The sequence below is a fragment of the Triticum urartu genome, chromosome 2, assembly GCF_003073215.2.
Source record: "Triticum urartu cultivar G1812 chromosome 2, Tu2.1, whole genome shotgun sequence".
In the NCBI taxonomy this organism is placed as follows: domain Eukaryota; kingdom Viridiplantae; phylum Streptophyta; class Magnoliopsida; order Poales; family Poaceae; genus Triticum; species Triticum urartu.
Genome location: NC_053023.1, coordinates 715,176,369 through 715,189,372, shown reverse-complemented (window position 1 = coordinate 715,189,372; position 13,004 = coordinate 715,176,369). Strand labels below are relative to the sequence as shown.

Genomic DNA, 13,004 nt, shown 5'->3' with positions numbered 1-13,004 from the left:
TCATACATCAAGAGTTCTGAATCTTGGATGAACACAACAAGATTTGGGGCTCAAGAACTAGGGATTGGAACAATCTCACCAAAGATGGTGGAACCGAAGCTTGAAGGAGACAAGGTAGTGGATCTGGACCATCACAACCTTGGGGAGGAGCTCCCTTTCTTCTTCCTTCAATCTTCCTCTTCTTCCCTTGCTCTCTTGGTTTTCTCTCTTCTTCTGTCTTGGAGGATGAACTGATTTTCGTCACTCTTGGTGGTGGCTGCTGGATGGAGGGTAAAAGCATCCCCATCCACTCATGTGCAAAGTCCAAAATGACCCTAGGTCATAACCCTAATGGGCAGTGGGCTTATGCACCTCTTTGGGCTGCCTAAAAGGCCTCAAATGGTCATCTCCTCACAGCCCACATGAGGAGGATATCCCAACAAATCTCCCCCTCCGACTCATGAGGGGGGCACCGTCATGCCCGTTACCTTGCAACATGCTTGTAGCTTCTCATTTGGCAATATCTTGGTCATCATATCTGAACCGTTGTCGTCGGTATGAATCTTCTCAAGTTTCAGCAACTTGGAACTCACAACATCTCGAATCCAATGGTACCTCACATCAATGTGCTTGGTTCAAGAGTGATAACTTGAATTCTTGGCAAGATGAATAGCACTCTGACTGTCACAAAACAGAACATACTTCTCTTGCTTCATGCCGAGCTCTTGCAAGAAGTTCTTCATCCACAAAACTTCCTTGCCAGCATCAACTGCTGCAATGTACTCAGCTTCTGTAGTTGATGTAGAAACACATTTCTGCAATCTTGATTGCCATGACACTCCTCCCCCTGCATAAGTCATCAGGTATCCAGATGTGGACTTCCTACGATCCTTGTCACCTGCGTAATCTGCATCTGTATAGCCCTGCAATACAGGATCACCATTTCCAAAGCATAGACAAGATGTAGAAGTACCCTTGAGATACCTGAGAATCCACTTCACTGCTTCCTAGTGAGCTTTACTTGGATTTGTCATGAACCGGCTAACAACTCCAACTGCATAGGCAATGTCAGGCCTAGTGCATACCATGGCATACATCAATCTGCCCACAGCAGATTGGTAAGGTACTTTCCTCATTTCTTCTTTCTCCTTCTTGCTTGTAGTACATTGTTTTGAATTCAGTTTGTGATGGCCTACAAGCAGAGAGATAACAGATTTTGCATCTTTCATATTGAACCTTTCAAGTACCTTCTCAATATATCTTTCCTGTGAGAGCCAAAGCAGCTTCTTTGATCTATCACGGGAGATCTTCATGCCAAGTATTTGCTTAGCTGGTCCTAAATCCTTCATGGAAAATGATTTACTCAATGCCTTCTTGAGGAGAGCAATCCTCTTTGTGCCATTTCCAACAATCAGCATATCATCAACATACAACAAGAGAATAATAAAGTCACCCTCGGCGTACCTCTTCATAAAGACACAATGGTCAGGTTGTGCTTTATGGTAACCAAGCCCAGCCATAAAAGACTCAAACTTCTTGTACCACTGCCGAGGAGCTTGCTTCAAGCCATACAAGCTCTTCTTCAATTTGCAAACTAAGTGCTCCTTGCTTGCAACCATAAATCCCTCTGGCTGCTCCATGTATATCTCCTCCTCTAGGTCACCATGTAAGAATGCAGTCTTCACATAAAGTTGTTCAATTTCCAAGTCCATGGTGGCAGCCATGCCAAGCACAACTCGGATCGAAGACATCTTGACCACCAGAGAGAATATCTCACTATAATCAATGCCCTTTTTCTAACTGAATCCTTTCACAACCAATCTGGCCTTGTACCTTGGATGTGAGGTGTTTTCTTCAGTCTTCACTCTGTACACCCACTTGTTCTTGAGTGCTTTCTTGCCCTTTGGCAGTTTCACCAACTCAAAAGTATCATTTTCATATAGGGAATTCATCTCATCCTACATGGCTTATGACCATTCTTCCTTGTTCTCATCAGACATTGCCTCCTCATAGCATGAGGGCTCACTTGCATCTGTCATCAACACATATTGATGTGGTGGATATTTAGAAGAAGGAATGTGACCTCTTTCACTTCTTTGCTACTGCACTGGTGGCGAATTAGGTGGATTTTTGTTGGCATCATCATTACCAACTTCATCACCATCATCACTTGATGGCTGCTCGCCACTTTGACTTGTACTGCCTTGATCAGTTGCATCTCCACTATCTTCAGTGTCATCATCTCCCCCATGATTGTCATGCACAAGAGGAGGACGGATTCGATCCATGTCAACCTGAGGTGTGTTGGTCATTGGCTTCTCTGGTTTCCCAATATCTTTTATTGTTCCATCTTCAATGAACACCACATCTCGGCTTCGCACAATCTTCCTATTTACCGGATCCCACAACCTGTAGCCAAACTCTTCACTTGGTTGGCTGAGGTAGATGCACTGCTTTGTCTTGCTATCAAGCTTGGATCTCTCGTCCCTTGGAACATGTACAAATGCCCTGCAACCAAAGACCTTCAAGTGCTTGTATGATACCTCCTTCCCTGACCAAACTCTCTGAGGAATATCACCTGCAAGAGGAACTGAGGGAGATAGGTTAACCACATACATAGCATTCATCAATGCTTCAGCCCAAAATGAATTAGGTAAATGAGCATGAGAGAGCATAGCTGTGATCCTCTCTGTGGGTGTCCTGTTCATTCTCTCTGCAAGACCATTGAGCTGGGATGTCTTTGGTGGACTCTTCTCAAGCCTGATGCCAACATTTCTGTAGTACCTCTCAAAAGGACCTCTGTATTCACCACCATTGTCTGATCTCACGCACTTCAATTTCCTGCCAGTTTCTCTTTCAACCTTGGCATGGAACTCCTTAAAGGTTTCAAGCGTCTGGTATTTGTGTTTCAATACATACACAAAAACCTTTCTGGAATGGTCATCAATAAAAGTCACAAAGTATAATGCTCCACCATGAGATTTTTCAGTCATGGAGCAAACATCAGTGTGCACAATATCAAGAACATTTTCTGCACGATGTGGAGGGAGTGTATGAAATGCAGCCCTATGTTGTTTGCCAGCAAAACAATGTGCATAGGGTTTTAAGGATATACCTTTTAACTCAGGGAGGTACTCCATGCGAGCAAGAGCATGCATGCCCTTCTCACTCATATGCCCAAGCCTCTTGTGCCACAATTCAACCGAAGTGTCTTTTTCAACAATGGTCAACACCTCATTGCACAACTTGGTTTTAGTCACATAGAGATTACCTTGCTTACTTCCTCGAGCCACAATCAAAGAGCCTTTGGTGAGCTTCCACTTTTCTTCATCAAAATAACTAGGATGTTTGATATCATCAAGCTTTCCCACTGACAACAAATTCAGCCTTATGTCGGGAACATGCCTCACATCATCAAGCACCAATATGCAACCTGTGTTTGTTTCAATGCATATAGAGCCCTTGCCAACAATTACTGACGAACCACTATTTCCCATCCTCACTTGGCCAGCAACACCACTAGTGTAAGATGTGAAATACTCCTTATGTGATGTGATGTGGAAGGACGTACCTGAATCCACAACCCAACTCATGGCATCATCACGAACAACACTATAGCAATCTTCATCTTCAATGACTAGATAGTCCTCGTCTGTTGCGGTCATGGCTGAACTGCTCTTAGCCTTTTGCTCGGTTTTCTTTCTGAGTTTCCCCTCTGCAAGCTCTCTTTTGTACTTCCTGCACTCGCTCTTTATGTGTCCCGGATTGCCACAATGAAAGCAAGTAATATCTTTTCTCTGTTTTGACTTTGATCTCCCCCTGGGTTTGGTTTTGCCTTGCTGAAATCTTGTATTGCTGCAACCATGATTCTCATTCTTCCCATGGGTTTCAGCCACATACGCATCAGAAGAAGAGGCATCACCCTTTTCCTTCTTTCTGGCTTCTTCATTCAGCATACTGTTCTTCACCATCTCCAAAGTCAGCTTCCCATCCGGAGCTGAATTACTAAGTGACACAACAAGCGTATTCCAACTATCAGGCATGGAACTCAGCAGCAACAATGCTTGCACCTCATCCTCAAAGTTGATCTTCATGGCTGAAAGTTGATTTATATGGCATTGAAAGACATTTAAGTGCTCAATCACACTTGTGCCATCTCGGTACTCAAGCTTTGCAAGTCTTTTGATCACCGAGGCCTTGTTCATTGATGTCTTCCTCTCATACATAGACTCCAACTTCTGCCACATCTCATATGCATTTGTGTCATTTGCAACATGATGGAAAATATTGTGGTTGATGTACAACCGAATCATACCTACTGCCTTTCTGTGCAACACTCTCCATTCTTCTTCCGTGACACCTGTGGGTATCTTGTCTTTCACAATTGGCTCGTACAAATCCTTGCAATAAAGGATGTCTTCCATCATGGGCTTCCATAATGAGTAATTGGAAGAATCAAGTTTTATCATGCCACTTATAGTAGCGCTTTCTTCCAAAGCCATTGTGAGCAGCACTTCCAGCAACAATCAAGCAACTGGGATTTGCAACCTTCTAAGCAACCAAGGCTCTGATGCCACTCTGCTGGGAATTAGCACACAAATGCACTTGTGGTTAACTGATAACTGCAGCGGAAACAAGTAATCTCAGCACCACATCATGTACTAAGTCAAGGATTCTTGCTTAGCACGGAATGAAACATATGCAGCCGCATATATGGAGGCAGAAAATGTTACTCAGCAGGCAAGACACTCCTCAGCCTAGTGTCTTGTGGTAGGAGTAAGTTTCTGGACAGCACCAAGCATCAACAAAGAGACACCAGATTTTTACGTGGAAAACCCCTCAACTTGAGGGGAAAAACCACGGGCCGAAGCCACCCAAATCCTCTTCCACTATTATCAAATGTGGGATACAACAAGTTCTTCTCTAGACAACACTAGAGGATCTCATACATCAAGAGTTCTGAATCTTGGATGAACACAACAAGATTTAGGGCTCAAGAACTAGGGATTGGAACAATCTCACCAAAAATGGTGGAACCGAAGCTTGAAGGAGACAAAGTAGTGGATCTGGACCATCACAACCTTGGGGAGGAGATCTCTTGCTTCTTCCTTCAATCTTCCTCTTCTTCCCTTGCTCTCTTGGTTTTCTCTCTTCTTCTCTTTTGGAGGATGAACTGATTTTCGTCACTCTTGGTGGTGGCTGCTGGATGGAGGGTAAAAGCATCCCCATCCACTCATGTGCAAAGTCCAAAATGACCCTAGGTCATAACCCTAATGGGTAGTGGGCTTATGCACCTCTTTGGGCTGCCTAAAAGGCCTCAAATGGTCATCTCCTCACAGCCCACATGAGGAGGATATCCCAACATATACCATGCGCAATGAGCCAAAGTTGTCATGTGCTCTGTCAGTAGGTTTCAGTAAGTACATATGCTCTTACACGGGCTTGAGGAGTCTTGGAGCGCGGCGTTGTAGTTGTTGATGCCTCCCACCACGCACATGTCCTTCTTCCCTTTCGGTCCGTGGCAGTCCCCTGTCCAGCATTACACGGTATGAAATGCCCAGTTGCACGTTAAATTTGGTTGTAGTTAGAACATCTCGCAAACTAGTCTAAATTTTCACTCGCGACTGTCCTTATTTTTCCGGTCGTATCCATGTCTAGCGGCCGGCTGAGCCCCTCAGAGTGGAGGTGCGGTTACCGGCGACATAGAGTAGGACATGGGACAAGCTAGCAGTAGCTCACGGGACTTGAAGCTCCATCGTCTCGCATGCGCTACTCTTCCTCATCGGAGCCCGTGGCTTGTACGTCGTCGGTCGATGCCAGGTCGACGATGGATCTGTCGTGGTCGGAGCCGACACGTCCACCATGACGCGGTTGCGGCGCCAGGGTTGCTGGTCACCCGTAGTGGCACCGGAGAGTGCAACTCCACCTCGCCCTCCACGCTCGCTACCTCACACGACAAGCACATCGTGCCATAGTTGCGTCGGACGCAATGCGAGCGTGCACCTCCGGCTCGACGTGCCAAAAAAGAGGGTGCGCCTCCACCACATCATTCATACCGCAACGTATCTGACGACTAGCCTCATGCTGGATCCATGCGTTATTTGGGCGGACGCAATGGATTCCCTCTGCATGGAGTCCGATCACAATCGGGCGGACTCCTCCCGGGAGCGTGGAGCGCAATGCGGACAGCCATCTTCTCCTCGGGGCCGCGTGGGACTAGTTCCCGGTCAAGGTATTAGGAGGTACAGGACTCTGGTCTGTTGCTCGCCATGCCGGAGAAGCTTGGGGGCGGAGGGGGGTGGAGCGCGGTGGGGGGAGTGGGCCTGATGTAGGGCGTGCTGTTGTAGATGCTCTTATCTTATTTGTGCTTCATCCTTTTCACTTAAAAGAGCAAAGATGAACCTACGTATTTCTTCCATTATGTTATAAATATCTAGACAATTTTCATGTTTGTTTCCACCAATTCATGGATCAATTCGTTTGAAGAGATTAACGTTCTTCGACCACACAAACATAGGCGTTGAAGAAAAAGGAAACCTGAACACCGAGAGCAGGAATACGAGGAGCGCTGTCGAGTACGTACTTGCGTAGCTGAACTTGCAGTCGCCGGGGGTGTCGGCGAAGTGCAGGGACCCCGACCACGGCATCCTGCGCCGCTCGATGTCCGGCCAAGAGCACGCCTCCGCGAGCTCGCCGTTGGCCCACCCCGGCAGGAGGCCCTTCACCGCCGCCGTCGCCTCGCTTGTCAGCAAACCCTGCGAGAATCAGTTCAGTTGGCGCGTCCGTCTCTGCATTTTGTGATGTACGTACCAATGGACTAATGTACCTCGGAGATCTTGCAGGTCATGTAGTGGCCCTCCACGACCCACGCCCGCGCCACCGGAGCCCTCGCCGCCGCGGCCGCCGCGGCAAGGAGGACCTGGAGCAGCCCCATTCCAGGCTTCCTAGCTCAAGCTTTCACTCACAGTGTGTGTGTTGCCGCGTTCCTTTCCGGTTTATAGGTAAGTCGTCCAGATTCTAGAGTGCTGACGTTTTGAGAAAAGTCTCCGACTCTCCGGCAACACTGCGCGCTCACAGGCGAGTCGTGTTCCACGCACGCGCCGTGCCATTTGGTCCGGAGGCATTCAAGGGAGGGAGGGACAGGGCGTTGCTCTGGACGTACAGCGTCATGGTCTCTGCGTCGCACTCATCACAGCGAACGCTATGGCTGATCCCATCCACCAACCGACCGAGCCGTCTCCATCTTTAAACAGCTCCGAGGGCCAGCCCAAAGGTCGCACTGTTTGCACGCTAGCGAGTACCCTATCGGTTGCAGTTTGGCCAGCGCTAGGCGTCGCCGTCGGCCGACCGATCGGATCGCGTACCCCGCGATCACACCATCCAATTGGCATACGCCTGGTTGTTGGAGGGCTGCTGTGAGAAGGCGAAGGAGATGCATGTTTGAGTGATCCGCGTCGCTGTGCTCGACGGCGGTGTTGGCGAAGCCGGCGGCGGGCGGAGAGCATCGGTGGCCGGCCTGTCTAGGTCACCCAAGAAGAGGGTGTCGATGCACGGTCCTAGACGGCGGCGACCTCAACATCATATTCAAACTTGTGCAGCGGCATGGGTGATTTTTTTTTCAAGTTTTCTTTAGGGGGTCTACATGTTTGGTTTGGGGGCGGCGAGGCAACAACATTGTCCCAGTGTAGGAATAATGCTCTCCCCACTCGTTTCCCGTTCCGTCGGTGTGCTTATCGCCGATGAAGGGTGTGCGCGGCCGTGTCTACGACGGGCCTTCTGGGATCCTGTCGGTTTAGGTTTCTGGTGGATCTGCCTGGATTCGGCCGGCTTTCGTGGTCTTCAGAGTTTCTACAGGCCTTTATTGGCGTTTCCTTCTCCGGGGCAGCGATTTGGTTCGCAGAATCACGGCCCTCGGTGTTTCCTGATCTGCACCGATGACTTTTCGATCACTGCTTCTACAAGTTCATGGGTTTCTTAAAATTTACTCAGTCAAGGCAGAGGCCCAAAAGCAGGACCGAGCAATGCTCAAGGCATGTTGCCGGCGGATGCAAGAGGAAGAAGATTTCAACACTCCAAAAAATTTCATTGTAATTTTATCTTTTTGTATGAGGGTGTTTGCAAGGACTTGTAATACTTAATATATGGCCTTCGGCCTTTCCACATGAAAAACAGTCAATCGACCCCCTCTACACAACATCATGCATGTGTCCTCATGCTCGCCACATACATCAGCGTCCTCTCGTAGTGCCACTCACTGCATCCAAATATACACAGAGTAATGTGTTCTTCACCAACTAACACTTTTTTAAATTGCACTTTTTTGGAAACTGAATTGGACACAGGAAGTTCTCGAGCAACTTATAAGTTATAACTAGCAAAGCCGATACATCGACTTTGAGAAAAACATTTGCTTGGATAATCTCTAAAGTGCACAACATATGACTATTCTACCCTCTCTAAGCATGACCATTGGCTTTTGGTCAATGGAGTTGAGAATTGATGTCCTTTTGTTGGGTTATCATATCTAGATGTCGATGTAGTAGTAGCAGCAGTAGATGTCGATGCGATGAACCTCTTAGTTTAAACTTTGTTGGAGACATCCACTGGGTAATGACGGATGCAGCTAGCCCAGGGTCCATGGACCGCACCAGAAGATGGTTGTATACACATCCAACCAATAGTGTTGCATTCGTACCCTGCACCGAACCCGATCATCCACACCCTGTTGCCTTTCTTCATCCGCCCTTTAGCTTCAATGTATGCCAATTCATACCACACTGATGACGTTGACTGATTTCCAAACCGATGCAGTGTCATTCTTGATGGCTCAACATGCTTGTCTGATAGGCCGAGGCCATGCTGTACGGAGGTGATAACTGCCGGCCCACCGACGTGGATGCAGAAATGGTCAAATGCAACACAAAAGTTTGGGATGTATGGTCTGATCTTCCTCCAATGAAGCACCTTTTTGGCCATGCATAAGAATCCATACTTGAAAAGCTCTGATGCTGGTAGGACAAGAGGTGCGGTTGATGTGATATTAGCCGTGAGTGCATCACCAGCGACAACCATAAGGTCTTTAGAGAGAGCAATCCCTAGGTTTCCCTTCTCATCTTCTTCTTGATACACACACCGGTAGGCGGTGTTGCTTGCCGCCGTGATCGTTCGCGTGAAATGCCCAAGCCGAAACCGAGCCTTGGACCTAGAAGTCGACAAAAGCTTGGCGACACCGCCCATACGAAACAAGAGGTTAGTCAGCTGCATGGAACGCTTGTTTCCCACATAGTAGCACGGGCCAACGATCTCCGTTGACACCACCAACGCGTATGACCCCCAAGGCATGAACCGCAGGATGTTGCTCGCAAGCCCCACTGCGGTCACCGATGCAGAGCATGCCATCCCAGAGAGGTTCATGACGCGGAGATCACCTCGTAACTTGTATCTATTTACAATCATGTCGGCGATGGATGGTACCGGACAAAATAAGCTGCAGTTGGTGATAAGAACACCGACCGCATCAAGATTGATGCACGTCTTGGCTAGAAGGTCATCAATCACTGAGAAGACGACCAACTCTGCTTCGGTGCGTGCTTCATCAAGCCCACAATATGGCTCCATGTGCATAACTACTGGTGGGAAATATGTTTGATCGCCCATGCCTGAGCGCTCATGAATACTAGCTATGAAGTTGGCAGTAGAATCATCAATCAAAGGTGAGAGTCGTGCATGCTCGACGGAGGTTGCCTTTGGGTATCTAAAGTTGGAGCTTGGCCGGAAGCAAGAGTAGTCAACAAGGTATACATTTCTAGGACGGAGTGCAAGATAGATGGCAGCCGTGACGATCAAAAGAGCGACGAGAAGTAGATGGATGAGACATATATCACTGGATTGGGGCATAGTCTTGTGTGCAGTGGAAGGCCATTGTGCAACCTTTGTGAGGACGGCAGTTGCGAGTATCATTGTGGTGACGATTCGCAGTACGAGGATCTTAGCAGTTAGCAGCACAATGGTGCAATGAAAGTTAAGCAATTGTTTCCTTTTATATAGCAATCGAAAATCCATAGGAGTGCTCGTCCTCGCCTGCACATGTTATCTTTGTGCGCTTGTTCTCGTTGGGATCGGAGACTGGGCTCGCATTGAACGTGGTATACTGCTGTACGCAACGCCACACATTAAGGACTCTGGTGCGGACCCACGGAACAGTAAGCGCTGTTCCCTCACGCCGTGAAAACAACGTCTGCACAAAATCTGTATTCACGGCCCATCACATGTCATACGTTTTGAACCATTTTTTTTACATGCATACGTTCTGAACGAACCTTTAATGCTAGAAGGTGTGATTCTCAAAAAATAAATAAAAATAGCAGAAGTGTTGGGTTCGATTGTTGAGAGTGGCAATCTGGCAATTCTTTTCTTTTCTTTGTTTTTCCCCAATAACAAAGAGCATCTAATTAATATTGGACATGGATTATTGTCGGAAAAAAAACATGTTTTTACTCTAGCGTACATAACTGAAAGTACATATTTTGTGATGTAAAATACAGGAAAAGCAGTATTAATATTGTTTTTCCCCATCTTTGCTTTAGCGTACATAAATTAGAAAGTAAAAGCAGTATTAATCCACATAGGTTTTTTTCCTGTATTTTTGATCCACTTTGCTTCGACTCACTGCAAAAAAAGAAAAACCACACAAGTGCTACGACGAATGAAACTCATGTTGCAACCCTATTTTTACATGTGCTAATGCAACTCAGTGCCAAAATCAGTCAAGATCATAGTTTTTTTTTTGCTGATTTGAAAATTTGAAGAGATAGAGGACGTGAACAATGAACTGAATCCACGGTCTGTTTGCACCTTTGTGTTTTGTTGCATTGGCCAGGTGATAGCTTTTCCTTTCATAAATTTGGTTCCTGTTTCAAGTTACTCTACATTTTGTTATAACCTGGTGGAAGAGCTTTCCTTTGTAACCGTCCATCTTTCCTGAAAATCAATTGGTTGTGTACTTTTCAAGAAGTATATGTTATAGGACCAGCAGTATATATATGCATAGCCGCATAGGTTTTTAACAATAGTCCATAGTCAAATATATGCCGGCCTCACACGGTCAAATGACAGACGACAAAGAGTAGGATGTGGAGCATGGACACCCATGTCAGACAAAGTCGTGTAGACTAGGATAGTTTTACTTTTGCTATGTTAAAAAATCCATGTCCCCGCAAAAAAGTCTCCATGTCCCCGTTAATTTCATCCAAAATATTAATGAAACATTTGGTGTATACTTCAATTTCGTCCATTTTGTTAAATTTCCATCTCAGATATGATCGAACTTTGATGCACAGGATTGAATGGCCGGTTGCTATATCCAAGCCTGCTTACGCGTCCAGTACAGATGTTTGGTGTGTTTGTTTTGATCTATGCCATTGGAGATATCCTTAAGTTACCACCAACGGGCATGCGATGGCTAATATTAGCTAACGCGGGAGAGCTCATCCACCTAACCGTCACAGATGGCAGCGAAAAATGTCAGATCATGTTTTTTTTTCAAATGTGGATTATTTCATGCTAAACTCATCAATCAAAGTCAAAAGAGTGATTTTGGCCCGTTCGCAGATTCAGTGTCCATCCATTTCAGGAGGAACACCTGTTGACAAGCAGAAAACAAAATGATAAAGCCAAATGCATCATGAGTACGAACATGTAAAAGAATCTAAGCAGCCATGCATGCACTTAGATCCACTGCTTACCTGGGCGAACAGCTTGAATCCACCCACGTTTTGCGGCCATTCGCCATCCTGTACCAATTGAACATTATCAGTCTGTACCAATTGAACATTATCAGGTCCGGCCGTCACGGCAATGACTAACTCCGTTGCCCCGTCATACGGGCCCATTTCTGTACGCGCACTATTTCTCTGCCATATACGCGCCAGCATTTCCTTCCGCCATAAATGCTGCTCCAAACCAGACGAACCAGACGCTAAGAGCATCTCCAGCCGTTCGACTCCCCAGGATGCCGAAAAAACGCGTCCTAGAGGCGAGCCGGCGAGATTTTCGATGTGAGGGCGACTGCGTTTCCAGTCGTCGCCCCTAGGTCGGCGCCAGGGCTAAACGAATTCGGCGCTTTTTGGCACAAACTCATCAAAATTCATCCAAACTCGACGACATTCATTCAAATTTGTACAAAAAACAAATAAAAAACAAACACGGCCTAGCTACGCCGTCCTCGCCGCGCCTCGCCGCCGTCCGACTTCTACATGCCTAGGCGCTTGTAGAAGTCGGTGTAGTCTCCGCCGCCGCCGCCGTCGTCGTCGTCGTCCTCGCCCTGCTACCCGCTGCTGTCCCTGCTGCAGCCCTGTCCAGGGTCGCCGACGCGGGATGGCCCGGCCTCCTCCTAGTCGCTGTCGCGGTAGAGGACGCCGTCCACCTCGCCGACGGGGCGGGGGTGGCGCGCCTTGAGTTCCTCGAGGGCGCGGCGCTGGCGAGCCACCTGCTCGCGGACGTAGTCCTCCATCGCCCATATCATAGCCGTCTCGTCGGCGGTGGCCATCGCGAGGTGCCCCGGCTTCACCGGGAGCAGGGGAGGCTCCGGCTCGGTTTTCGACCGGACGCGGCGCATGCGACCGCCACGGCCTTCCTCAGGGATGGTCAGGGCGCCGATGCGGGTGCGGCGCCCTAGCGGGGACTCCCCCGCCGTGTCCTGCGGCTCGGGCTTGACGGCGAAGGCCGCCGGCGAGCCGCCCGAGGAGGAGGTCGTCGCGTCCGACAACCGTCGCGACATCCACGAGCTGCCACGGTGGTGAGAGAAGGACGGGCGTGCGGGGGCGGGGTACTCGAGGCGCGGCGTGTTGCCGGCCTCGATGTAGTCGAGGACGTGCTCGAGGGTGCGGCCGTGCACCCCCCACCAGTCGTGCCGCCCTTCGGCGTTGTGGCGGCCGCGAGGCACGACGCCGTTGGTGGAGGCGATCAGGCCGTCGCGGCGGTGGTCGAAGTAGATCGTCCAGAACGCGTTGTTGTCGGGGAAGTAC

At 48.3% G+C, this 13,004-nt stretch overlaps 2 protein-coding genes across 2 annotated transcripts; both read right to left on the bottom strand.

The window, feature by feature from the left end:
• Positions 1–4,706: 4,706 nt before the first annotated feature.
• On the bottom strand, positions 4,707–6,966 carry LOC125534306 (endonuclease 4-like). The gene is made up of 3 exons (XM_048697563.1): positions 6,806–6,966; positions 6,563–6,734; positions 4,707–5,508 (listed from the first exon to the last, which is right to left on the bottom strand). Exons 1-3 carry the CDS (start codon positions 6,911–6,913, stop codon positions 5,393–5,395), a joined length of 396 nt encoding a protein of 131 aa, XP_048553520.1. The 5' UTR covers positions 6,914–6,966; the 3' UTR covers positions 4,707–5,392.
• A 1,234-nt stretch (positions 6,967–8,200) lies between these two features.
• Positions 8,201–9,973, bottom strand: LOC125534305 (3-ketoacyl-CoA synthase 4-like). The gene has a single exon (XM_048697562.1). The coding sequence runs from the start codon at positions 9,937–9,939 to the stop codon at positions 8,560–8,562; it is 1,380 nt and encodes a 459-aa protein (XP_048553519.1). The 5' UTR covers positions 9,940–9,973; the 3' UTR covers positions 8,201–8,559.
• Between the last annotated feature and the right edge of the window lie 3,031 nt (positions 9,974–13,004).

What these genes read in the sequence shown, in the direction of transcription:
- LOC125534306 (XM_048697563.1), bottom strand. Translation starts at nt 6,913, where the DNA reads ATGGGGCTGCTCCAGGTCCTCCTTGCCGCGGCGGCCGCGGCGGCGAGG. An exon ending in TGACCTGCAAGATCTCCGAG is followed by an intron (nt 6,735 to 6,805) that starts GTACATTAGTCC and finishes TGATTCTCGCAG; the next exon opens with GGTTTGCTGACAAGCGAGGC. An exon ending in CTGCAAGTTCAGCTACGCAA is followed by an intron (nt 5,509 to 6,562) that starts GTACGTACTCGA and finishes AATGCTGGACAG; the next exon opens with GGGACTGCCACGGACCGAAA.
- LOC125534305 (XM_048697562.1), bottom strand. Translation starts at nt 9,939, where the DNA reads ATGATACTCGCAACTGCCGTCCTCACAAAGGTTGCACAATGGCCTTCC.